This window comes from Branchiostoma lanceolatum, chromosome 8, assembly GCF_035083965.1.
Source record: "Branchiostoma lanceolatum isolate klBraLanc5 chromosome 8, klBraLanc5.hap2, whole genome shotgun sequence".
Taxonomy (NCBI): Eukaryota; Metazoa; Chordata; class Leptocardii; order Amphioxiformes; family Branchiostomatidae; genus Branchiostoma; species Branchiostoma lanceolatum.
This window is the reverse complement of record NC_089729.1, coordinates 671,255-698,748: the sequence shown is the minus strand read 5'-3', so window position 1 is coordinate 698,748 and position 27,494 is coordinate 671,255. Positions and strand designations below refer to the sequence as shown.

The 27,494-nt window shown below is 42.1% G+C and overlaps 2 protein-coding genes across 5 annotated transcripts in view; one reads left to right on the top strand and one right to left on the bottom strand.

Annotated features, from left to right (window-relative positions):
* Nucleotides 1-8,393, top strand: part of LOC136440300 (leucine-rich repeat-containing protein 4B-like) — a 282,914-nt gene extending 274,521 nt beyond the window's left edge. For all 4 annotated transcript variants that reach the window (XM_066436258.1, XM_066436256.1, XM_066436255.1 and 1 more), the window contains one exon: nt 5,015-8,393. In XM_066436258.1, coding sequence (XP_066292355.1) covers nt 5,144-6,949 — 1,806 coding nt within the window. In that variant the 5' untranslated portion in view covers nt 5,015-5,143 and the 3' untranslated portion in view covers nt 6,950-8,393. The remainder of the gene's footprint in view (nt 1-5,014) is intronic.
* Nucleotides 8,394-20,983: 12,590 nt separating this feature from the next.
* The window catches only part of LOC136440454 (nucleolar protein 11-like), a 55,674-nt gene continuing 49,163 nt past the window's right edge, over nt 20,984-27,494 (bottom strand). The window contains exons 15-16 of the mRNA XM_066436504.1: nt 25,269-25,355; nt 20,984-21,609 (exon numbers count right to left, since the gene is read on the bottom strand). Of these exons, the coding sequence (XP_066292601.1) occupies nt 21,373-21,609; nt 25,269-25,355 (324 nt within the window). The 3' untranslated portion in view covers nt 20,984-21,372. The remainder of the gene's footprint in view (nt 21,610-25,268; nt 25,356-27,494) is intronic.

The following is a 27,494-nucleotide window of genomic DNA, read 5'->3' as shown; positions in this document are numbered from 1 at the left end:
CAGGCGGGTCATAAAGCTGATGTGCCTCGGAGGTTTTCGAGCAAGAAATTACTTTCTTACTGCGATTGGGAGTGAATTAGGGACATAACGTCGGGTGTAATATCCGCATGTAAAGGAAGGTTACAGTAAACTCGTTTTCCGCGCACATTCTGGCTTGACAAACCTGCGCATTTTTGAGAAATGAGAAATGAACCAAGGCGACTGAATGTTTGCACACGGCGGGATATGAAGGGGAGTTTTTATGGTACAACGAAGGAACTGAAACATTTATAAGATTGTCAAGGTAGTCCCATAGCCTTTTTGAGGCTGTAGGGTCAGTAGGTTGTTTCTTGCTGTGTCTATGCACAATATTTGAAGGCAGAGCCCACTGCTTTTACCTCCCTAACCGTAGTCAGGTACCCATTTTTACACCTAGGCAGAGTGAAGAATGTTGTGCTAAGTGCCTTTTCCAAGGGCACAACATCAGTGGCATGTTAGGGAATTTGAACCCAGTATGTCTGGGTCTTGGGCCAAATACCCTAACTGTTATGGCGACACGACGCCACCATTTTATTAAAGATTGTGCTGTAATTTAAACCATCATCTCAATCCTACAAGGCTCTTCTGATAGATGCTCAGCTAAGTTTGTAGTACATTATGCCATAAGATTAAAACAGGCATTTGCAGTGACCATGCAAGAACCTATTATATACATTAAGTTTTTTCTATTACCTATAGAGTAAACACCATGATTATCTTAGATTTAAATGATATGTCAACAAGAGAGCATTACTTTGGGCAATTGGGCATAAAAAAGGAGGATATAGGGCTTTTTATAGGAGGTAGGATGGTAAAATGATTACCTTCATTCAGTTAGAATAGTTGACTCAGTATATGTTAACAACTAGGTCCCAGAAGTCTAGGTCAGTTCTACAGAATTCTGCACAGTATTCTGCATTTGGATGCAGAATTCTGCAAGCCATCTGCAGAATTCTGGAAGCAATCTGCAGAATTCTGGAATCCATCTGCAGAATTCTGCAAACCATCTGCAGAAATCTGCAAACCATCTGCAGCATTCTGCACTACATATTATATCAAGTTACAAGTGAATGATATTAAGATTGTTTTCACTAGGTTTGGCTTAGTTAGCAAATAGTTATCGGCTTAGCCCAAACTCATCGACACGTTCCAATAATACAGAACTGGATGAGCTTTTGTGCGAATCGCAAATGAGAGCTTACAGATAACAGGATGAACAAAAGAAGCCCTAAGACTTGTTAACTAAGAAACCTGCCCAGATACGTGCCGTTTATTTCCCAGTTAAGTCCTGAGAGCCTTCCGCCGGAATGAGAACACTGTGTGGTGTTGACTAGTCTGCAAGGAATGACCAAAAGCAGCTCTAAGACTTGTTAACTAAGGAACCTGCCCAAATGCGTGCCGTTTATTTGCCAGTTAAGTCCTGAATGCCTTTCACCGGAATGAGAACACTGTGTAGTGTTGACTAGTCTGCGAGGGATAACCAGAAGCAGCTCTAAGACTTGTTAACTAAGGAACCTGCCCAAATGCGTGCCGTTTATTTGCCAGTTAAGTCCTGAATGCCTTCCACCGGAGTGAGAACACTGTGTAGTGTTGACTAGTCTGCGAGGGATAATTACCAGCAAAATTCATGGCTGGGTGGTGGAAGCTGCTCAGCCCCGGGCTTTGCAGTAGATCCGTCAGAGGTTTAATTATCCAAATGACTTAGGAGGGAACGCTGCTCGAATGCAGATGAGGGCAGAACATCGAAACTCGTCTGGGCTTTTTGTTTTAGTGGCGCGGAGTTGATAAGGTGGGCTGAAATTTGTGTATTTTCAATGTTTCTCAGTTTGTAGTCAGAATTTGATGATTCAGAAGCGTCTACTCAAATGACATTGTCTGAGTGAATGATAGCTTTAAGAGGTACATGTAGGGCGTTTTCATGTCAATGTTTCAGAGCATTTTATAACCACCTAACAAAAAGTGTTGGTGACAGTCAGTTTAATTCTATAAGTATAAGACCCTCAGCATACTTATAACGTTTGCCATGTTCATGATGCTTAAGTTAAATCATCGTCTTACTAGAATTCATGTGCCACAATTTAATCATCATGGTTCGTATAAATGCCAGCTCCAACTATATCGAATTCGTAACATGTACACTTATCAAACCTTTAAATTAGTTTTAAGGTGCTGAATTGATACTAGACTATGTATAAGTGCACTTACACAATGCAATGAATGTAGGTAGTGTGTTGAATATTGATGGAAGATGCATAGTTTGGTCAAAATGAGTTGAAAGGATGAATGCAGAGTGTTGTTTTTTTAGAACTTTTATCAGCCCCTCGATGAAGACTGGTGCCTTTCGTCTTTCAAACACTTGAAGGAGAAGATGGATTTCGGATACCGCTTTCTTCTTAAATCTTCCCACAGAGACGAGATGGCAAAATGAGTGTCCAATAAAATTTTGAAATGCCTCCCTTGATGCAAACCATAACATGTGTTTCTGAGTCCTCAAAGGTTGATGACCTAAAACACTACTTGTAATAGGGGAAGATGGATTTCGGATACCGCTTTCTTCCAAAATCTTCCCACAGAGGCAAGAAGGCAAACCAATTGTCCAATAAAATTTTGCAATGCCTCCCTTGATGGGAACCATAACATGTGTTTTTGAGTCCTCAAACGTTTATAACCTGTAGTCTCCTAAAGTTGCTGAATAATTACAGAAGTACACGTAAGGGCACTTAGATGGGGTGAAAAAGAGAGATTAAAGATTCAGAGTTTGTTCATGTGTGTGGAAATGTGAACTCAAGGGACAACTGAAGAATGCGTTTTTCTTTCAAACTTTTATCAGTCCCATGATGCAGTCTTGTGCCATATCTCTTTAAAACATAAAGAAGAAGATGGATTTCGGATACCGCTTTCCTCTAAAATCTTCCCACAGAGACAAGAAGACAAACCAATTGTACAATAAAATTTTAAAATGCCTCCCTTGATGGGAACCATAACATGTATTTCTGAGTCCTCAACGTTCATGACCTTTTGTCACCTAAAGTTACTTTTAAATCATAACTAAAAGTAAGGGCACTTAGATGGGGTGTAAAAGAGAGTTTTAAGATGCAAAGTTTTGTTCATGTGTGTTTTAATGTGAAGGGCTTTAAACTGAAGTGATGTGTTTTTCTTTATCTGTCCCATGACGAAATCTGGTGCCACATCCCCTTAAAACACGCAAAGAATAAGATGGATTTCGGATACCACTTTCTTTCCAAAATCTTCCCATAGAGACTTGAAGAGGGAAAACTAAGCGTCCAATAAAATTGTGCAATGGCCCCCACGATAGAGACCATGCATAACTTGTGTACATGTACTTCGCTCCTCTGACGCATGATATTCTACAAAGTAATGGAGGTCTCACTCTATTCTATAACAATTGTTAATTTAAGTGTTCCTTACCCATGTCTCTCCTATGTTGTATTTGTGACTTGTAGTGGTTTCGGACTGGTCAGTTCATTAGCTGTGGTGACTAATGAAGGGTGTTTTTGTTCGATATTGCATAGAAGTATATGTAATATCAAGCAAAAACACCCTTCGTTAGTTGCCACGGCTAGTTAGTTCATATACATGTACTTGTGGACTTTCTATCAGTATTTGTTGTGACATGCAATATTTTTATGCCCCTTTAGAACTACCATATAAAGTTGAAGCTGGCTCTTGAGACAAAAATGTTACGCTAATGACCATGAAATCAATGTACTATTGAGCCATTGAATCATGTAAATGAAGGTCTTTCTTTGCATGTCACAATGTTAGGCTAAGCATTTTCTGGTGCGTTGATGAAATGAAGTAAAGGAGAATGGTCTTGGGGTTCAATACAGTAATAGTACTAGTAGTGAGATTTGACAATCAGATTCAGTCACACATAACTGGATTGAAATACTGAAGGTTCATCCAGTCACTTGGCACAGAAATTTTATCAGAGTCTGACCCAGCGTACGTATACCAGGCCAGAATGTACCCCTGCCCATCAGCTCCCCAGGGTTTATAATGATCGGGGGTATGCCAAACATAGTTACTCAAGCAACTGGATAGAATTTTGAAACAGTCAGACTTTTCAGATAGCATCCGCTATCTTTCGTCAGTGACTAAGGACAGATCTGGTAGAACTAGGTTTTTATACCAAACCTCTGAATATATATGTTAATGAAGTAAAGACAATTTCAGATGGTTCAATAGAATAGCAAGTTAAGACAAGGTTGTTGGATCAGGGCTATGAACTGAACTGTTACATTATCTGACCATTGCTGCAGAGTAAATTCATTTCATCACCACCAGTCTTCATTTAACCTTCTCCCTGCTGCCTGAGCCTGTAACCGATAGAGAATCGGGTGCCAAATGGCTACTCAGTGGGCTAAAAGTTAAATGCTAATGGGTCCAACACCTGGCAATCTGTCGCACTGCCAGCAGGGCCGCCGCACGCTGAATGGAAACAGAATTGTGGAATCTCCGGGACCATTCCACCTCATTGAGCCGTCTTTCCCCAATACTGATAAGGGATCAGCCTTCAAAATGCGTCTGGCATTCGGTGCAGGGAGATTGACGTGTTGTGGAGGGGGGAGGAAAGGGAGCTTAGAGGGGCAGATGAAGAGGTAAGTGATGTGTGGCGGCAATGAGAAAGAGCTTTAAGTGAATCCTTTGTTCCGACAGCGGGAAATGACCACGACCAAACGGAAATCGATAGCTTATTTGGCCGGCGTGTAAGAATAAATAGTGATAAATGGCGGGACAATGAAGATCAGGTAAATCAATACATTAAGAAGACATAAAATTAACAAAAAGTGAGTAATGCCAAATCAATGGCCGGAGTGTGGGGGCAGAGCCGATAAGGGGCTGCAGCCGGCTTATCTTAATGACCATGGCGGCAATGCCGCTAAACCCGCAAACCTTCCTGCAAGGTGTTTCACATGTGGCCTCCGTTTTGTCCTGGCCTAATTCTGTCTCCGTATTCACTGTGTTCCTGCAGGGTTTATCCAGTCTGCGATCTGAGAGGGACTGTCTCGTGCTCCGGAAATCGGCCTGCCGCACCAAGCTGTCTGTGGCGTCTCACCAGCTCTTGTCTGTCTGTCTGTCGCGGAACCCTGACAGGACTAAGATGGAATTAACGGGAGTGTTTCTGGCCGTGCTGGTGCTTGCCGGCCTCCTTGCTGTTGCAGCGGGAGCGGACGCCTGTCCTGAAATGTGCGTCTGCAGCGACGGGAATAAGGTGGATTGCTCCAACAGGGGGCTGGACCAGGTTCCCCAGGATATGCCCTACGCCTCAACGACTCTCAGTCTGAACGACAATCAGATCAAAAGCATCAAGGAGGACCAGTTTGTGAACCTGAAGTCGCTGGGAGTGCTGCATCTCTACGCCAACAAACTCACGGACCTCCACCCGAAAGCTTTCAACGGTCTTACGCAGCTGACACGGCTCATTCTCTCGCAGAATCAGCTGAAGGAGCTACCTCTGGGGCTGTTCGTCGGGTTGGAAAACCTTATTTGGTTGGATATAAGCAACAATCGGCTGCAAACTCTGCCGGCCATGATCTTCAAGGACCTGTTTTACCTGGAATACCTGGAGATTTGGGGCAACCAGTTGAACTACTTACCTGAAGAAACCTTCAAGGGTCTGGAGAACCTGAGTTTGCTCATGATGGGCCAGAATAACTTCACGCGGGTGCCCAGTCTGGCTTTCCGATACCTCCCGAGCCTGTCAACGCTGAAGATGGGCGGGCTTCTCCTGGACAGGTTAGACAACGACGCTTTCCAGTACGTCGTCATTCTGAGGGAACTGTACCTCGGAGGGAACCAGATCGCGACCATCGGGAATGACACGTTCCGTAACCTGCTCAAACTGGAGTCCCTTGACTTGTCCAACAACCGGCTGCAGACTCTCACCTTGAGCGAGAGCGCGCTGCCGAAGCTCCGGATCTTCGACTTGCACGACAACCCTTGGATGTGCGACTGCAGACTGCTGTGGCTGCCCGGATGGCTGAAGGGGCGTAATCTGGCCGACACGGTTGTGACGTGCGGGCAGCCCAAGCCGTTGCAGGGGAGGAGGTTAAACAACGTTGCTCTGGAGGATTTAACCTGCCCCCCTCCCGTTATCAGGGTACCCCCAAACAGGAAAAGCGTGAAGGAGGGGGCGTCCATTGCTCTGCCGTGCGAAGCTAAGGGAGACCCGCCGCCTACGGTGAGGTGGATTACGCCGAACGGAAAGAAAGTCACTTCTTCAAACAATGACCGCATGGTGGTCTTGGATAATGGCACCTTGTTTATTTCCAAGGCTACCTTGGATGACAGGGGGGACTTCACCTGCATTGCCGAGAATGTAAATGGTCTACACGACAAAGCTACAACTAAACTATGGGTAAAACCGAAGGGTGGTTTCATGTGGTCGCCTCCGAGTGGGGAGTCGGCCCCGAACAAGGGCGAGACCACATCTTCGCGGTTTCTTTGGACGAATGTTGGTATCGGCATCGGTTCCATCGTGTTGTGCGTGGTGTTGCTGGTCGTGTGGAAGGTCATGAAGAAGAGGAAAACCCACAGAGACCGGAACGTCGACGCAAAACCCATGACGATGCGGAACGTGACCACGGTGTCGGGGGTGAGCGAGGTGGCTTCGCAGTACGTGAACCTGCCGGTGGGATCCGGGATGGTGACCATCGACAGGGCGGGCACGATCGACAGGAACCACCGCAACATCATCGACGGCACGATCGACATCACGCAGGACGAGAAGCCGCCGTACACCATCACAAACGCGGACGGGATGGGACTCAACCACACCACCATGAACACCTTCTCCATGCCTGACATTCACCAGCACAACAACGAGAGAATAAACTCCAGTCGAAGTTTAACGACCTTTTCCACCTTTGATAACGCGGAGTCAGGCAGTATGGTGGCGACAGTATGATATATCCCTTTGTAACAAAACAGATGAAAAAATGGCTATTTTGTTTTACTGACGTTTCGTGTGCATGTGTGAAACAAGAGCTGTAGATATAAGCTTTCTGATTGGAATAATATTGTTAATTATACCCAGTTTTATACACTAGCGTGAAGATGTTATCATGGTTAAGATGAGGGGAAATATTTGCAGTGGAAAATTCCACTGTCAGGGTTTGTTTTGCCCTCATCCATTGACTCTTTTTACAAAAGAAATACTCTCTACTTGTGCAGAAGGCCACAAAGTCGTTACTATTTGGCTCTGAGAGACCCAAAGTGTTGCAAATATGTCAGATAAAAGTAGCAAGTCTCACGGCATCTTGTATTTTCCTGAAGAAGGGCAGAAAGGTTGAGAAAAACCCTATTAGCTGACTTTTTGTATGATTAGTAGCAGGGTATTATTGTTGCAAATGGTTGCTTTGTATTTTCAAAGATATTTGTATGATGATAAAATCTACATTGCTACTCAACAATTGAAATTCAGATATACCAATTTAAAGTGAAGTGAGAAATAAACACAAACTCATAATGTGACCAACCATCTTGAGAGACCATCTGACAGTTCAGGCTCTTAACTTATATCTTCTATCATTTCTACACTTGGCCACTGGGATGTGTTGCCCCAAAAAAGATCACAGCCAAAACTTAACAAATGCATAAAAAGGCACCAAAACAAGGTACAAAGGGCCGCTTGTGTTCTGAGAACAGTTTATGCAACTTTTTGTGGATGTTAAGAAGAATGTCACTTTAAGATTTTGTGAAAGTGCAAATGGGTATGGACGTTGATATGTTAACGTTGTCTGTCCTTTACAACTTTTGTGTTGTTGAGAAACAGAATTTGAAAGATTTGGGGTTTTAATGTTCTTTTTCTTTGTAAATGATACACAGAGGGAGGAACAGACAATCACATGTTGGGTATAGGAAAGACAATGTATGTAAAAACTGATCTTTGCACAGAACTTTTGTATGGTCTTTGATGCGTCCATTTTGTAGAACATGTCCTTGAATGTGTGACCTTGCCAACCAAAATGGAGGACTAAACCTGTGCCAGAAGAGGTCATATTGGAGGTCAGCAGGTTTTACACCATCAGCATTTTGTATGTAAATGTCATCAGGAAAATCTTACTTGGGGTATTCTTGGGGAAAAGTTGCAAGACCTCTTATTTAGTCATAAGACAAGAGAGAGAAATGTTCAAGTCTTGGCATCGAGCCGAGAATTTTGATAAGAAATGGCTTTAAATGGTGGCCCTGTATGTATTGTGGTCTATCTCCTTAAAAGAAAAAGTAAAACACACTCATGTGATATAAGAAGGCCCTGGAGGAAAAAAATCGATGGACAATGTACATGTACTCTGCATTCCTTCTTTCCAAAGTGTGTGAAATATAGTTGAGAATTATATATTTTCATTTGCGTTCTGTGTCACGACTCTTTAATTCCTGTCGTCTTTCAATGGTCAGCTTCTATTTGTACTGTCTTAAGACACGTCAGTCCTTGTTAACTCGTTAAAGAAAGACACAGAATTGATGCTATTAGTCTTAATATACACTATAAAACATGAAATTCATATTCATTCATACATTTTCCATCTTTCCAGTTACTAGTAGCTGTTATAGTGGACATCTACCACACATAGAAGTAAGCTCCCCTACCTCTATACTCTTCAACACACACACAGTTAATACTTAAAAAATTTTGTCAAAGGCATCTACTGTTAGCAGAGGGACGTTCGTCTATCTGCCCTGATCCTGTACATGTCTACATGCATGGTAAATGAAAGGTAAAGGTAGTCTCATAGTCCTTTTCAGGTCGCAAGGTTGTTATCCACTGTGTCTAGGGCCCAGTACTAGAAGGCAAAACCCATCCCTCTACTTTCACCGACTTTTACCTCCCCAGCCGAATTCAGGTACCCATTTTACACCTTGGTGGAATGTCGTGGAAATTGCCTTTACCAAGGATACAATAATGTGAAGACCGTATGTTCAATGTACACACATACCCGCTGGGTTAAATACAGGTCACAACAGAAGAATAGTTTACACATACATCTACACATTGTCAAGAACTATAAACTAATGTCTAACCAAGAACGCCAGGGAATATAGTTAATACGGTTGTAGGAGAGGACACAGCCACCCTGCCATATAAAGTTGAGTGGGCTCATTCCTCGCTGGCCGACATCTATCGCGCCGCAGCCATCCCTCAGTCAGACATCTGGAGCCGAATAGTTCCCGTTCAGAAGTTTATTCAGACTGCGGTGCGATAGATGTCGGCTAGCTGAGAAATGAGTCCACTCTACTTCATACAGCCGCCCTCCGATGTGATCCACTAGTCCAGGAGATACCGGCGTATAGAATGAAGCGTATTGTAAGTTGTGATTTAAGAAAGAAGTAACAAAGGCCAAATCCACAAACGGACCATCTACCGTCCAAGCTAGTCCGAACAAAGGTTACTATCATTACTAAATGAAAGTAAATAAACCGATGAATGAATATATTATAGAAGGTAGTAATGAATGTGTAACTTAACTTTATGAATGAAGGAGCTAACAGCCCATGACGGTTCCTCCAGAGGCTTAGTACACTGTTTCTTTCAGAAAATCAAAGCAATTAGCGCACGACATATCGTACCAACACTGGTCTCTATATCTCTAAACATCATGGCAGAATTCATTAGATACTCTTATCTGGAAGGAAATATTTCCTGCCCAAGCAAAGTTAGCTCAGTCGGGAGCGTGTTCGGTGCATACGCGGCAGTCTTGGGATCGATTCTGCCAGAGGGTAAAATAATAAAAAATGTTCTTTAGTCTAGATATATGATTATGTGAAAGCGAACTAACTTCTGGCAACAAGAAAAACGAGAATTATCCGAGAATTGTCCTGTGTTTTAAAATTCTAGCGTAGTGAGCGTTGACATGACAAATTGCTGTCCCGAGGGAATACTACAGTACGTTCGCAAGACGCTCACAAGAAAATAAATGGTACTTTCAATCGAATATCAAACAAAATTTGTTATCAAACAATATCCTTAAGTGTGTTTATAGAACAAAACTGGTTCCAAGAAAAAAATGTACGTTCACGATAAGTTCACACAAAAATGGTACGTTCAGTCGAATATCAAATAACGTTAAATGTGAGCGTTTATATGACAAAACTGGTTCCCCGGAAAAAAACGGTGCGTTCACAAAAAGTTCACAAGAAAATAAATGGTAAGTTCAATTAGATATCAAACAACTTTGTTATCAATGTACTTCACTGAGCGTTCATAGGACAAAACTGGTTCCCAGAAAAAACTGTACGTTCACACTGAGTCCACAGGAAGAAAAGTACGTTCAAAAGAATCTCAAGAACGTCATACAATGAGCGGAGTGACAACTGACAAGTGAGGTGTGTTTCCGTCTCTTCCCCCATCATTTCCTCGGGACGGCCGGCCCGGTTATCAGCTGTCTCCAGCCGCGTCAGCGCCCCATCCCTCACGCCTGCACATTAACCCGCCGCCTGACCCCCCCAAGACCAATACTTCCGCACCCGGGTGAAAAATGGCCGAATGAAGGGGTCTGTGTGTCGGGTCAAGTTTCATAAATCATCAACTAATGTCCCAGGCATGTCGTGGAAAAAAACATTTCTGACCTAGTTGGTCCATAAGAATACGAAAGGTTGGTTATTGTTTGATATAAACGTCTCGCATTACAAGGACTGATCCCGCTTTTTATATTCATCATCATCATCTTATAACCCGGATGTAGAACCATGAAACGTATGTCTAGTGCTGGTCCTACTTTTCATCATAATCATCATCATCATCATCATCATCATCATCTAGAAACTTCATTTTTCTGAACCCCGATCTTATCATCATCATCATCATCATCATCATCATCATCATCATCATCATCATCATCATCATCATGTAGCCCGAATGTAAAACCACGAAAGGTATTTCTAGTGATTTCCTACTTTTCATCATCATCATCATCATCATCATCATCATCTAGCCCGGATGTAGAATCAGGAACGAATTTCTAGTGCTGGTCCTACTTTTCATCATCATCATCATCATCATGTAGCCCGGATGTAGAACCATAAAATGTATTTCTATTGCTGGTCCTACTTTCCATCATCATCATCATCATCATCATCATCATCATCATCATCATGTAGCCCGGATGTAAAATCACGAAAGGTATTTCTAGTGATTGTCCTACTTTTCATCATCATCATCATCATCATCATCATCATCATCATCATGTAGCCCGGATGTAGAAACAGAGTCTGTGGCATCTCGGGATCTAACGTTTTGTTGATATCCTGCTTGTAAAGTTACTTCAATTTTTCAAGGAGTAATATTCTAAATCATTTAAGTGCATAGAAGACAGAGATATTGAGAATTTTTGATACCATTCTTTTTATTCACATGTAAGTGATTGACAGGCCAGTAGAACGTTACGTCACAGCAGCAGCAGTATTGGTACTTTCCTTCTCTTCCTTTGTGTTGCCATTTTTAAGCGTAATAAAGGACAATTTACAAATTTTCTAAATTACTCATACGTCACGTAATACATTTCTTTTCATTACGCAGATTACACGCAAATTATCAACATTACTAACTCTCTTGCAAGCGATTTGAACGAAAATATGTACGGATGGGCTGGCATTCATTCATCGCCTCACTTCCGGTTGCGCATCCTTCGATCGTTGTTGCGGCAGAAACCGCCAGAGCTACAGAAAGGAAGTGCACGGGAGGACAGAAAAATAAAGATTAAGCTATGAAATACGGCATTCCCCAGGGCATATTGAGGAATTGCGGTACAACATTTAGAATGTAGGGCAAAGCTTTTGGAATTTTGATAAAAAATGTCCAGCAATTTTTCTTGTAAGTAGAATTTTCTTCTCTTATCAAGTAAAAATCATGTCCCCAGAAAGAGCCTGATTTGAGGCTCTCTGAGGCTGGAAGTGAGAAAACAAGCAATATAACGGAGCCACGATTCACTCGCTTTCGGCTTTTTGCGATAAGGTTGAAAAATTTAGACATGGTTTTGCGACTTAACAAATTTAGACATGGTTTTGCGACTTTATTTTGCAGGTTTGTATTTGTTTACATGCCAAGTAAAAATAGAAACATTTCACATCTGGAAAAGTTTCGGAATAAAACAAAATAAGAGCTTATGCATGTGTGGATTTTTTGACGTTCAACAGAACTTCGTTACTAATGTTTAGTGATTTTGCAGTTGGTATCAGTTTCAAGTATTTAGTAAAATAGTTAGATATTAAAAAAATTCTATTCCATAACGTTTATGAAATTAAATATAGAAGCAATCTTTAGTGTAAACCTTACTTTAAATACTTTAAATTCAATGACTGTTCTAATAAACAAACTTACCTTTGTTTAACCCCCAACGTTTGCAAAGTTCTCGGATGTGATTTCGGAATGATGACAACATGATTTGCAACAGGCCTACCATCTTATATATATATTCAAACAAACATACAAAGGTATGTCGCTATGGAGCCCTAATTCATCTATGCATGTAAATATCGATTTCCCACACTTTTCTGATGAATGTGCCCATAGATCCCCACACTTTGCTAATGTATGTATCTTGATATCTTCAGCGCTTTGTTGACCATGAATCGATCGTCCGCAATTTGCGGATGTTTCGCGCCATCGATTCGTCAAACTTAACCGGCGTTCGTAGCCGCGGGGTTCTCGGTATCCGCGTGATGGATGTAGTCACACGTTCTTCGCTTCACACTTTGCTGAGAGGTGCAGCCATGCATGAGAACACCGACAATCATCTTCGAGAACGATGTTTCACATAAAGAACAAGATATGAATATGATGATGAAGATTATACAATGTAATAAGATACGCCAAAGAACTGTTACTCAAGCATCTGGATTAAAAGCCTGGTTCTCCAGTCATCATTCCCTTTAGTCAGTGACGAAAGACAGCGGATGCTGTCTGAAACGTCATTTCAATTTTTTTCAGTTGCTTGAGTAACTATTTTTTGGCGTAAGATATGAATATCCTCCTTACCGCTGATAGCAAGAAGACCTAAAAAATGAAATTTCAACTAAAATCATAAAACCCACTAATCATTAAAAACTTGGGATTTTTAACTAGCCACTGACTCCAAAGAATATGTCAAACCTGTCAGAAACGTAGAAACATCAGTAGAGCTATGGAAAAGACGACTCTGCCGGTAGGGATCCAGATCGAAGGCTCTGTCAATGGAGATCACGATCAGAATGCTGCTAATGTATTATGGTGGTCTCCCATTCATAAAATTTATTCCTAAATTCCAAGTCAATCCATTGATCTAAGGTTAAGTGAATCGAAGCTGAAACTTTCTTGTGTTTTGAGTGAATGTCTTTAAATTAAATTTAGGCCATGTTGATTCGATTATATGGATGACATCCTCTGGGAACCCCCAAAACTGATGCAAGCGTGCGATTACGAAACGTTTGGCAAAAGAAAAGTTGCCTTCATTATGAAGTCTACGTGGTCAGGAAGGTTGAACAAATGAAATTCTTCATTTTTGTTCTTTCACGTCTTATTATTTCCAATTGGAATCGACGTCGACATTCTAAGACATTAGTATCCGTTTTCCGATATCATCTTTGCAATTTACGGTGTATATTTGCTCATTTTGCAGCTGCTTTGTACGTTTTACAATATGGTCGATTTATTTTTTTTTGGGGGGGGGGCGGACGAGTAAAAATTTATGCGCGCGCGGATGTCATCCATATGATCGTATCAACATGGCCTTACCGACTCCGATAGGGATCTCTGCCAGCGCGGCAGAACCGCCGATTGCAATCCCTTCCCTGACATATGCATCACAAATCACACACGCAATGATCATTACATATATATGCGGCCAGCGGTCCCCTGCATTTTGCTGATATTACAGATCGCCCACGTTTGCCTGATCTATGCAGTCCAGAATTCCACACTCCACACTCTGCTGAATTTGCGCACCGCCATATATCGTTATAACGCTCCTCTGATAAAGCCTCCTTCGCAGACTTCCCGGGACGGCGGCGATTATTTGGGGGGAGGGGGGGGGGGTATATTTTTTACGTTCGCCGCCGAGGGAGTTACGTCGCCTGAGTGACGATCGCCTCTCCTACTGGTGAGTCCCTCAGGCGACATATTAAACTCCCTCGGTGGCGAAAGTCCCTAAGCCGGCATTAGAGAACCTTGGCCCGTGTAAGAAATCGCGTACCACCCCCACCCAATATAGTCAAGTCAAGTTTATTGCACAACGATTGCAACAGGTACAATGTAAGGCAAAATACTCCTGGCTACTTCAATCTAGTACAAGCTACAGGGAGGTTCTAGGTTATACAATGTTCTAATTAGGTTCTAGGCTATAAAATGTTCTATTACAAACTACAGGAAGGTTCTAGGCTATATAATGTTGTACGGTGCCGCTCCGAGAAGTCTGCGAAGGAGGCTACCTCTGATGTATGCGGGCGCAGATTGCCGGCTAGCGGGGGGATGGTATCAGCTTCTCAGCCCGCAGAAATGCGCGGTAGATTGCTCTCGTGATGAATCGGTGCGTCCCTGTAAATCAATATGCTGAAATATCAGTTCTGTAATATTTGGAGGAGGCCATCCATTTCCAGCGAACGCCGTTGTCAAGCGGTGCACGAGCGACTGGTCCGAGATCGCACCTTGGGCGGTGGTTCAAACTTCGAAGAGAGACAAACTTAAACTAGAATGGTTACATTTGCCAGCAAATACATGATGTTTGTAAACCTTCACATGGTCTAGCTTCACAAACTTCTGCTCTGTTTTCTCACTAACTCAAACACATTGAATACATGGTGACCAGCCCCTCTCTCAAGCTCTGTAATGCTTGTTGCTACATTATGTAATCAAACACCATGGTGTTTACCAGTAACCATGGTGACAGCCGCCTGGCTCAGGTCGTTGACCCTATTTGTGCGGAGGAGAAGAGGAAGAAACGTAGCAAAAACAACATGTTTCCCTTCTGTGAAGGTAAACATAATGGAAGTACTCCTGTGAATAGCTATATTCCCAATATATCGTATTGTGTTGAACGCCTCATGTTACCGTTGTCAAACACTGCTCGTTTGGATCAAACTTTTGGGAAATAACTTCGACAGCTTCGTAGAGAGCATCGACTGCAAGACAGATCTACTTCAATGAGGGTACTCTGGCTACATACTTATTGTATAGCTACATACAATATATTTTATTGTGCTGAACACCTTACCGTTGTCAAACGCTGCACGTGTGGCTGATCATGAGTTCGCACTTCGGGCGGCGGTTCCAACTTTTGTGAAGATGACTTTGACTTCGGAGACAGCATCAACTGCAGGACATACTTCAATGAGAGTACCAATGTCAATAGCTATACATACATGTACATACAATATATATTATTGTGTTAAACGCCTTACCGTTGTCAAACGCTGCACGTGTGGCTGATCATGAGTTCGCACCTCGGGCGGCGGTTCCAACTTTTGTGAAGATGACTTTGACTTTGGAGACAGCATCAACTGCAAGACAGACTTCAATGAAGTACTCGTGTGAATAGCTATACACACTGATGTACATACAATATATCTTATTGTGTTGAACGCCTTACCGTTGTCAAACGCTGCACGTGTGGCTGATCATGAGTTCGCACCTCGGGCGGCGGTTCCAACTTTTGTGAGATGACTTCGACTACGGAGAAAGCATCAACTGCAAGACAGACTTCAATGAAGTACTCGTGTGAATAGTTACACACTTCCTAATACATTTTGTTGTGTTGAACGCCTTACCGTTGTCAAACATTACACGTGTGGCTGATCATAAGTTCGCACCTCGGGCGTCGGTTCCAACTTTTGTGAGGATGACTTTGACTTCGGAGACAGCATCAACTGCAAGACATACTTCAATGAGAGTACCCATGTGAATAGCTACATGTATACATACATGTACATACAATATATCTTATTGTGTTAAACGCCTTACCGTTGTCAAACGCTGCACGTGTGGCTGATCATAAGTTCACACCTCGGGCGGCGGTTCCAACTTTGTGAGATAACTTCGACTGCGGAGAAAGCATCAACTACAAGACAGACTTCAATGAAAGTAGTCGGGTGAATAGCTACATACTTCCCAATATATTCTATTGTGTTGAACGCCCTACCATTATCAAACATTACACTTTTCGCTGATCATGAGTTTGCACCTCGGGCGGCGGTTCCAACTTTTGTGAGATGACTTCGACTACGGAGAAAGCATCAGCTGCAAGACAGACTTCAATGAAGTACTCGTGTGAATAGTTACACACTTCCTAATACATTTTGTTGTGTTGAACGCCTTACCGTTGTCAAACATTACACGTGTGGCTGATCATGAGTTCGCACCTCGGGCGTCGGTTCCAACTTTTGTGAAGATGACTTTGGAGAGAGCATCAACTGCAAGACATACTTCAATGAAGCACTCGTGTGAATAGCTACACACTTCCTAATGCATTTTGAAACGCCATAGCTTATGTCAAAGACTGCATGTACTACGTGAGCACTGCGACTGTGGATAAGTTCGCGCCTTTGGCAGCGGTTTCAACTTCTCCGCGAAGACTTTGACCAAAGAGAGAGCATCACCTGCAAGAGAGAAATTCTTTATATCACATCTAGAATTTACCTTCACGCGAGTGGCATTGGCGTCAGACGGCCGTGGCGAGGCTTCTCTTTTGAAATATGACCTGCGAGAAAAACAATCCATAGCGGGACGGGAATTTATTTTGTAATATCGGAGATGGAGAATCTATCTTGGTGATTATTGGACCGGGCCCGTTCCTCCAGACACGCCGATATTGCGCCGCTCATCGCGGGAATGGGCGAATCAGGCGACACTATAATTCCGTATGATTACATTCGCCGGGAAAGTTATATTTTCGTCAGCGTTCGTGCGTGCGTGTTTGTGTGTCCGTCTGTAAACAGTTTAACTCAAGAATGCCAACACAAATATTGGACTTACCGAAATGTTCGACTGATCACGATCACCTCCAGTCTTTGTCAACTTTCAAGTGACTATAATTCCGAACTGACAGTCTACATGTAATTCCTCGGTCTTTGCAAGATGGTTGATTTTACACCTCCAACTGTTGTAGAGACGAAGACTATAACATTAACATTGATCTACCCCGTCTGCCCCAGTTATCCCTCCAAGCGTTGCTGTACAGACAGGCCAATTTGGCCTTAATTCCTCACGGTGGCTTCTGCAATGATCACACAGCTGACGTGTATTGATTCTTAAAGGGAAAGAATCCCAAACTCACTGATGCTTCTGTCACGTTTGTGCCAGTGCCGGTAGGGGGGTGGAGCCACACATTTGTCCCAGTGGACTGCCGGATACCGGGGGTGGTGGTGTTGGTGGTGTTCTTACAATTAGCTTACGGCGTCTATTTGTTTCAGAGTCACGGGTTGATCTTAACTCCGAGTTAAAAACATCCCGGGGCCCGGCTTTGCCCCAAAATAGCCCGGTAGCTGCAGAGTGTCCCACGAGGACACGTAGGGGCCACACCCAAAAGTGCAAAAAAAAAAAAAAACCCAGCACGTAAACTACCTGGTGGCCCTCTTTTCCAATTGGGACCGAAGCATTACAGAAACAACTGACTCAGGTGTGAAAAATGTACCTCAGTACAGGACTGGTAGTCCCATAGCCCTTTTTTCCCCACTGCCTCAAGCATTCAGAGGCCCTGTGTATAGTAGTGGTCACCTGTCTTCTGTGATATTGTATCAACATTAGTTACAGAAATATCTGACCACAGAAAAATTCATGAGAGGACAAAAATGTCAAGTATATTATCCAAGTTATCAAAAGTGATACATGTGTATGCTGTGAGTGCCCCCACCCTGAGATAAAAGTCCTGTACACTGTGATTGCCACCGCATTTACAGCGTATACGTTTCCAGTAACACCTTTCCCTATATCACAACTCTCACAACTGCTTGACACACAGCTGCTTGCTAATCATCTAAGGCCACACCAATTTATTTTCTTGGTTAATGGAATAAGAATTTTTAAAAAAAATGCTAGATTGGAAAAACAACATGAAAACAGATCCTCATGTTTTACTTTGGTGCACACAGTTTCAGGGAGTGAACAGGGTCAGGTGCAAGTTTTCACCCCAGCTTTCTGTTTTCATGATTTTTTTTGCTGCTAAAATTAAAAATCCATTAACCAAAAAATTAAATTGGTGTGACCTAACCCTTGATTATCTAGACCCTCACACAGACAGAATGATAAAGCCCATTTATGCCTACATTGATCATTTACCTGGCCTCATGCAGACCAACCAATAAGGGTAATTCCTGTTGTTTAGGAGATAATTGGAGGTAGGCAGTGCTGCCGCCACCAGCAGTGGATGTAGAAACTACCCAATAGTGTCAGCTTCCCAATCTCGCAGAGTGCTGGCTAATCTGCCCTGCTTCGTAGGTACCACTTTGGGTTGTGCCTGTCTGTACTGTTGACCTACATGTGCACACTGATCTGCATGCAGGCTACTTACAGGAGTTACAGTCCTGCTTTTTATTTTATTTTTGAGGCTACTAACTTCAACTTACTGAAGATTTTGTAGCCTATATGCCTTATTCTGTAAGGTTTATAAATAGCAAAACCCACACATTACAGAAAAAGTGGGATCATTCGTCTTCCACTGTCTCGGAAAAAGAAGTCAAACCCAAATAAGATAGAATTTTAATAGTGTTGGTATTTAGACTAGAATAGTCACATGCTATATTGTTACCCATTGTCTGTCCTTCCTTTCATGTTACATGTACAATTAGCCTACGGGCAAGAACGTGCAATAAACTTATTATTAAACTTATTATAAAGTTTCCATTCAACATCCTATCCAAAGAAAGTCCATAACCAAAGTTAAGTACTCATTTCCACCTGAGTTTTAAGTGAGGAAAGCCGTGTTAAGTGTCTTTCCCAAGGAGCTCAAGATCGATGACATGACAGGATTTGAACCCAGGATCTCTGGGCCAAACATGCCTCATCACCCCACCAAGTCCTTCAAATGGGATGACATTTTTTGTTAAGCTGGAATTGTCCTGTGTTTTAGGAGCGTCAAAACGAAAGCACAAATGTGCATACGTTAACCAAGCCAGTGCAAAGACAGCCTCCTTTAAGTTAACAGAGATGGAAATGACACGCAGTCTAAGGACGCTCGGGACACAAAAGCCGAGTGAAACAAACAGCACTAACCACCTAACCCCAGCTTTACATACATGTATCCATTAGCTCTTTCAATGACCACAAAGGGAGTGAAACAGTTTGTTTGACAGAATGTATCATATACTGTATGGTTGTCTTCGTGTATATAAGGAGGATACCCCAACTATAGTTTTCAAATGTTGTGTCAGAAAAGATAGTGTATGCATAGGACAAAATTCTGATGCAATGTGGACCAAACTAACAGAAACCGTCACCGTGATGACCGTCACATAAAACTACAAAATTAATATTTACCATTTACAGCATACTCTCTGGGACAATGTTTGAAACATCATCATCATCATGTTTCATACTTTTAGTAAGTTGGAGTGTCCACAATCAAAATTCTAGTTTCCAGTATTCTCTATAATTGTACATCATTTCTGTCAAATCTTTTCCACTTACGACTCAATAAGGTTCTTTGAAACAAGCACCCCTAACCACCGTAACCCCAGCCATTAGCTCTTTCAATGACCACAAAACCATCGCGGTCGTAAACCGTGCGGCAGCGTTCCAGCCACCTGGAACAGTTTTACTGCGGTACTAAAGCGTCTAATGTGGTGCTCACATTAATGAGCGGCGGCAGATAGATAACTGCAGGGGCGACCTACATGCTGACAGGCTCGTCATCTATCAACAACATGGCCTGGAAGGGGGATGGTTTTTTCTCAGTAAGGCCACACCAATTCTTGGTTAACGGATTTTTATTTTAAAAAAACAACAAAATTTAGAAAAAAAAATCATGAAAACAGAACCCTGGGCCAGCCTTCTGTTTTCATGATTTTTTTTTTCTAAAATTTTTTATTTTGGAAAATAAAAATCCGTTAACCAAGAAATTAAATTGGTGTGGCCTAAGGCCTCCATTCACACTTGTGCAATGGCATATACGCACAAGTGTGAATGGGGCTTTAGGACATGTTGATCATCAATTTTTGTTGGTAGCCACACCAGAAAATTTTTGGCCAAACTGTAAATTGTAAAAAGCTGCTGCAAAATGAGAAATACATGGTGTGTGTTGCAAACTTAAGACATATTAATATTTTTGAAAAACAGATAGAATGCCAGCGTCAATTTCAAAGTCAAAGATGAAGTGTTAAAAAAAAAGACAAAAATGATGAACTTCTATTTCAGGATTTAATTTACCAGTAGCACAACATTGGGGCCTGCTAGGGATTCAAACCCAGGACCTTTAGATTCTTAGGCAACAACCCAAACCTCAAGACCTCCTTGCCACGCTTCCCAAAATCATTCTGGCCTGATCTATAGGTTATGGGATTTTAAAAAATAACGCTGGAAAATCAACATGGAAACTGAGTCTGTGGGGGAAGTCTGTTCCTTCCCACACACACTTTTAGGTGAAAATGGATAACTAAATTCATTTAAGTTTTGAACTCCTGATGACCCTGCCATCTGGGGTTAGAGTTTCTCAGAATCCGAGGAGATGGCTGACTCGGGCCAAACACAGCAGGGCACTTCCTGCGATAGCCGTCGGTAATTATCAGCTCCAGATCCGGCTATCTATTTTAATCACCAGTAACACACGGCTCCAGAAGCACTCGGTACGCGGACACGCTAGCAACGGTACCTCAGCTGCTGTCTTGCAATTTTAAACTGTCTTGCATCTGTCTCACAACTGCGGACAATGAGTCCTAAGAAAAAACGCACGAGAAGATGTACTGGGTGCGGCGAACCTGTATACAGTCAGATGTAAGACTTGGTTTTCCTCTTCAATCACAAGAATTCACAACTCACAACATGCATTTTCATCTGAATCTTCTTTATTGGAGCTTAAATTTGTACATGTGAAACAGTCCACAGCAAATGAAGACTTAGCAAATGAAATAAGGATGGATATTAAAAATGCAATCTTAAAAAAGCGGACAATTTGAAAATCCTCCTTGTTGGTAGCCTGGGTACAAGGCAAGACATGGTGAGAAAGAAAAAGAATGAGCTAGTGTTAACTTCGGAGGATTGTACCCAATCTACCTAGTATCAGTACCAAATTTGATATTGTTAGCTCCCTTAGTTTAACAAAAGCCCTCAGAAGATCAGTTTTGTCCATATACTGTCCTCATCAGGAGACCTATATTGTCCTTAATATACTGTCCTCAGAAGATCTATATTGTCCTAAGCTTATAATACTGTCCTCAGAAGATCTGTATCGTCCTTATACTGTACAGACTCTCGTCTTGTTTCTTGGTAACCAGCGGGGGGGATTTGTCCTTGAGCTGAGCCAGGAGGGCGTCAAGGTCGTTCAGACCCTGGTAGAACTGCAGTCGCTGTCGGACGACCTCGCGTAACCCCAGCAGCACGTCCCTGGACTCTGGGGTCAGCACCAGCTGGGTAAAGTGGGCGTCAACGAGGGCACACAGCCAGTCAACAACCTGTAGCAGAAACAAACAAACCAAAAAACAAATAGATAAACAACATGGGCACACTGCCAGCAAAATTACATTTTGTTGGCCTCAGAGTGTATCCAAATATAAGATAGAATCATTTCTGTACACTAAGGAATCCCTCATGAGAAGACACTGATTGATCAAGGATCCCACTGCCAAAATTCCAAATGACTTTGTTATGATTCACCTTTGATGATGAGCGACATCAAATTTAGACCTCTACAGGATGCAATCCATTAAATTGCATTTCCTTGGCCCCAGGGTGTGTCCAAATATAAGATGGAATCATTTCTGGAGATTAAGGAATCCCTCATGTGTAGACATCGATCCATCAAGAATCCCAATGAGATAAGCATATCTGTGACAAGATGCCGCGACGAACCGCAAGGGAAAATTGGCGTCTTTGTTACAAGTCACCGGCCCGAGGCCACGGCAAAATTGGAAAAGATGATTTGATCAAAGTGCATCCACAACACCATCCAAGCCTCGGGAGACGCCATAGATTCAACATCAAAGAATGCCTCAAAATCAATTCTAATCACTGGACTTGAGGAATATCGCGGAAGGAGCACGTAGTCTTAAAGCAGCACGCAGTCTTATTCCTGAAGAAGCCAAGATCACACGTACGTCTTGGCGATACTCATAACCTCATACATGCAGTCATGCACAATACTGTAATTCTTGTTTCTTTCACTGTTACTTTATGTTCACTGTTTTCACGGTCACACCTGTACCATGAACTTATCATCACCGTGAAAAACCTGTTGTAATCATTTATGATTCCTTCACACATCAGTTCTGTAAATCACTTGCCGCCACCCTGAAGTTGAAGGTCAGTGAAAATGTACATTTTCCTTACACCTTGAAATTTTGCTACCGTGAAGACGAAGTGAAGTACAGTAAACAGGAGTCACAATCTCCTGAAACAGCCATGAACTTTTCTGCAATAATGAAAATCTGATTTCCCACCTCTTGAATAAAAACAGATTCTTTCAGAATGACGAAATAAAAAGTACTTCAATGTATAACGTTTACCACAATCTGTTTTCATGATTATGTCATTGAAGGTTACACATCCAGGTAGAACATTACATAATACAAAATAAGTCAAACTACTGGATATCTATTCTCAAAAGATATGCCAAAAGACAATTACTCAAGTAACTTAATACAATTTTGAAACAGTCTTTCGTCAGTGACTATAGTAAAGGAACTAGGAGAACCAATTCATACCAAAAGTCTGAATTATAATGTTAATGAGGTGAAGACAATCTAAGGTGGTTCAATAGAGGACTATTGAAGTCAAGACTGTCTGAAACCTCTGACTGTTCTGAGATATTATCCAGTTGCTCGTCAATGAGTAACTGTGTTTTGGCGTATCTTATTACCTGGATGTCTAACCTTCATCAACGAATTCTCAAAACACTTTATACAGTAAAACTCATTTTACATATCAATTCAGAGACTCACTCCGTCAGGTTACTTTTGTCTCGAGATCCATTCTCAGTCACTGATGGAAGGTACTGGATGCTACAAAGGACGTTACGTGACTCTTCAGAGAAATCATGCAGTACATTTGTAACTCTATGGAGAATCTATCCTGTTGCTCTATAATTCATTTTGTATTAAGCAGTCACTGATGAAAGATAGTGGATGCTGTCTGAAACTTAATCAGTTGCTGGAAGTTACTCTTTGGAGAATCTGCATGTTGTGTTAACTTGAAGTTGCTCTATGATTTATCTTGTATTATGCAATGTTTTATGATTATTTCAGACTTGCGACAAGAGAAATACAATGCACGACAACCAAATCCCCCCCCCCCCCCATGTAAAGAATATAATGCACTCCTGTATATCTAAACTAATCTTGGGGAGGGTGTGTATGCTGCACTAGAGATCTCTCAAACCCACTGTTTTTCCAAGTCGTGGATCTATGTAACCTGGCAGATGATACCAATGGAGTTTAGATCTAAGATACCAGCTTAACATTCATTAGATCACTTTTTCCCGCATTTGCCTTGACATATTCATTTTCAAAACGTCTCAGAAACTAGGCTAAGATTGTTATGACCTCCTTAGGCCTACAGATTTGAAGTGAAACTGACTTTTGATAGATGATCCATGATGAAACAAAGTTTGTTTGACAACATGACGAATGAGCCGTTTCGCAGACGTGTCATCGTTAAAACCCCTACAGTTGTTTGATTAACGAGCGTGGAGTGATGACGAGAATAAATTCTTTCGCCGAAGCGTCCCCCCCGTAGGAACAATGATACGGCTCAGTTCCCGGGAAAATCAGCTGCTTGGAATCAAACTGGAAACGATTCGTATATCAAGACGACGGAGCAGCAAAGTTTCACCACTTAGTGTGATACATGGTTTTATTCAGACCCTTGTAGTACCTAGTGGCACATAACATAAGGCAGCAAGGTTTCTTGCTGTTTCTGTAGCAGAGTACAGTTTTACAGGGAGGGGTTGCTAGCCCTTCCTTTTTACATTCTCCAAGCAACAACTCAAGTGGGATACATCATTTAGGAGACAATACAAATGGGCAAAATAGCAATCAATAACAATATTCTATTAAAAGTACAGTAACTGTTACTGTAAGACTACTGTATCACATATATATGGTCTATAACAGTATCTAAAGAGTCTATCATAATTATAATACTAGTAGTAACCACAGTGAGAGGTCAGGGTCAGTGTATTCTCTTAGACAGTCCCAGCATTGAACTGGTGCAATGGTCTAGCGGGTAGAGTGGTCGTGAGTTTGATCCCCGGCCGGGTTATACCAAAGACTCTAAAAATGGTACATACCGCTTTCTCTTCTTAATACTCAGCATCTGGGAAAGGGTATGGAAGTTAAACACACTCCACTACCAGTGGACTAGCCCCCTGCTGTAGTGACTTGCACAAATGTGTGGCCCAATGGCTACAGAAACGGAGATGGGGGTTAAACAGCCGTTTTGGGGGTCCTTACCTCATTTAACCTGGACCCAAGGAGTGAAAAATGGGTTGAAAAGAGTGGCTTTTCCCTCCTTTTCACCCCCCATTTTGGATGAGGACCCCCAAAACGGCTGTTTAACCCCAAATCCAGTTGGTAGTCTTATCAAGACGACTGGGAAACTTTAACTAGACATTCCCAGAGTTTCCCTTTGAAGGAGACAGTGGTACTGGTAGTGACACTGTGTCTGACAAGCGGAGAGGGTGTTCTAGAGTGGGGTTGCTCGCTGGAGCAAGGTGGTTGTTGTCATCAGGTTTGATATTACACAAATAAGGTCTCCAGTTCCAACTTTGTTTTCACCTGCAGCGTACAGGGTAGCGTGAGTAGTCCAGTGGTTAGCGATCTTGCCTCTGGAACTAGAAGCCGCGAGTTCGATCCTGGCTGTGTCGCTCACCCAACATACTCGCTACCGGAAAGGGTTGCAGTCCTAAGGACGGGACATTAAGCCGTGGTCCACTGTTCATTGTACTTGTCAAAAAGAGCTTAAGGGGAATTTCCCCTGGTACAATGAACCTGTAAATACTATACATACATAGCATCTGTCTTCTCCCTCACGACCAGTGGAAGATTAGCTCTTTAGCTAAACTGGATTGAGATCACTTTTCCTTACCTGTTTTAAGAAGAAAATCAAGCAAACCCACCTGGTCCACCGAGACGACTATTCCTTCATGACCTTGACTCGGAGCAGGTGCAGAGGTCAACTTGTAGTGCAGGTATCTAAGAAACACCTGAAGAAACAATAGACAAACAGAACATAAATCAGTCTTAGACGTCTTGTCAAATATTAGTCAAGGTAAGAGACTGAAGCCTGTGTTCAAAGTTCACTTCAGTAAGGTAGTTTCTTGTAAATGGATAAACATTTCAAAATCACAAGACACTTTATGTCAACTCTCATATTACTCTAAGATGACCATATAAAAAAAATGCTGGATTCAAAGACATCTACAACTTGTACAAGACATAAGTTCAGCATCAGTAATCTTTGAGATATGCACACTTGATGATGGACTTAATGATTTTTCATGTATTTATTTAGTTTCTATTTATTCAGACTCATTATTCATGATCGTGTTAATACAGTTCATGTAAACTTAAGTTTCTTTTGTACTCTTTGTCCGTGACTCCTCCCCCTCCACTTTGACCTTGTTGAAAAGCGTGTGGCCGAATAAACATTCGAAAGAAAATAAAGGCTTTGACTTGACTTGATTTCATCAGATATCAATCAAGGTGCTCAAGACATTCTTGCAAAGGCTTTGATAACACTGTTTTTTATACAGTGCCAGAAATTTGAAGAATTGAGGTTAATAAAAACTTGCGAAATACAGTTTGACTAACAAGACAATAAGGGGGAAGTAAGTGAAGTTGGCAGCAAGTCCCATAAAATTCATTTCTAGTTGTATCATATGTAGACCTTTTACCTGAAATGATAAAGATCACTTCCATTCTGAATCAAAGATGAATTGTAATTGCCAACACAAAACTTAAACATCCCTTCCAGACACTTGCAAGCCATTCACACTTTAACCAACACGACAAAGAGGTGATATTAAGTAATTCAGCAACAACTGAAATCCACAGCCGGAGGCGTCGCGAGGGTGGTGTCGAACCGACAGCCCATGTCACCGTCTCATCCTGCGGCTTCCTCTAATGTAATATCAGCAGACAGCCTGGGATCTCGCCAAAGCTGGCATCAAATTGCTTCCCGGAGAAACCCAAGCCGCCGGCATACAGCCGGTGCTAATTGGGGAAATGTGTGATGTATGCAGGGCAGGGGTCGCGTCGCTTGACTGGGCGTCGGGCAGGCGTAGGACACGGCGTTAGGCCACACAAGCGGGGCTTCGCGGACGAGAGCCTTTGGAGACCGCCGGTTGGATGCAAGGGTGTGAGTAAAATTCAGCAGCTACTTAATTTGAGACAGGACTATGGCATGTTTTTACAGTAACTAAGAAGAATAATGAACGAAGTTTTAGTAGTAGGTTCTTGCCCGAGGGCTGGTTGCAAGTATTTTCAGAAAAAGTATACAGACAGCACAAGATAGCAATGCTGACAAAATACATATATTACAGTTTGATGCAAGACTGTGGGTAAAAATTCAGCAGCTACATGTACATGTACTTAATTTGTGAAAGGACTATGGCATGTTTTCACAGTTTCAGAAGAATAATGAATGAAGTTTTAGTTGCAAGTTCTTGCCGGAGATCTGGTTGTAGCATTTTTTATAGAAAAAGTACAGCCACATATAGGTACAGACAGAGTAAGATAATAATTATAATTATTGTGACAAGTGGAACATGGAACTATTCTGATAAGTATGAAAAGCTATATATATGGAATATGATCTAAGCTTTGTGGGTTTGACTTCTTTCTTTTAGAGCAGTGGAAGCAGTTATACTCTGGGATGCTGGGTTGGAGATCTGTTAGGACGTATCTTTTCAGGGTAGTGGAATTATGCATCTTAGGCCTAGTGGAACTACGTTAGATGTTACACATTAAGATGCTCAGGACATATTTGACGTTAAAGCCACACTCACTTTTGCTAGTGTTTATTTTCTTTATTTCTTTAGTTTTAATATTTAGTATTATTCTGACTTCACAATTCTATTCTGTTACCATAAGAAAAATTCCGCCAAACAACTTACTGGATCTGAACGGCCTAAAACAGCTGTAGTTTGGCATGATCATGACCAAATCGCTTAACACTACGCTCAGGAGGTCTAATGGAATGAGACCTTCTACAGCAAAGTGGCCTGATTATACAACTCACGACCACTTCTCTCGCCAAATCCCCCACAAGGGGATAGAACAAGGTCACAACATCTAACCTTGCTATTCCAAGGTCACAGTTATGCAGGCGGAAAGATGATGAT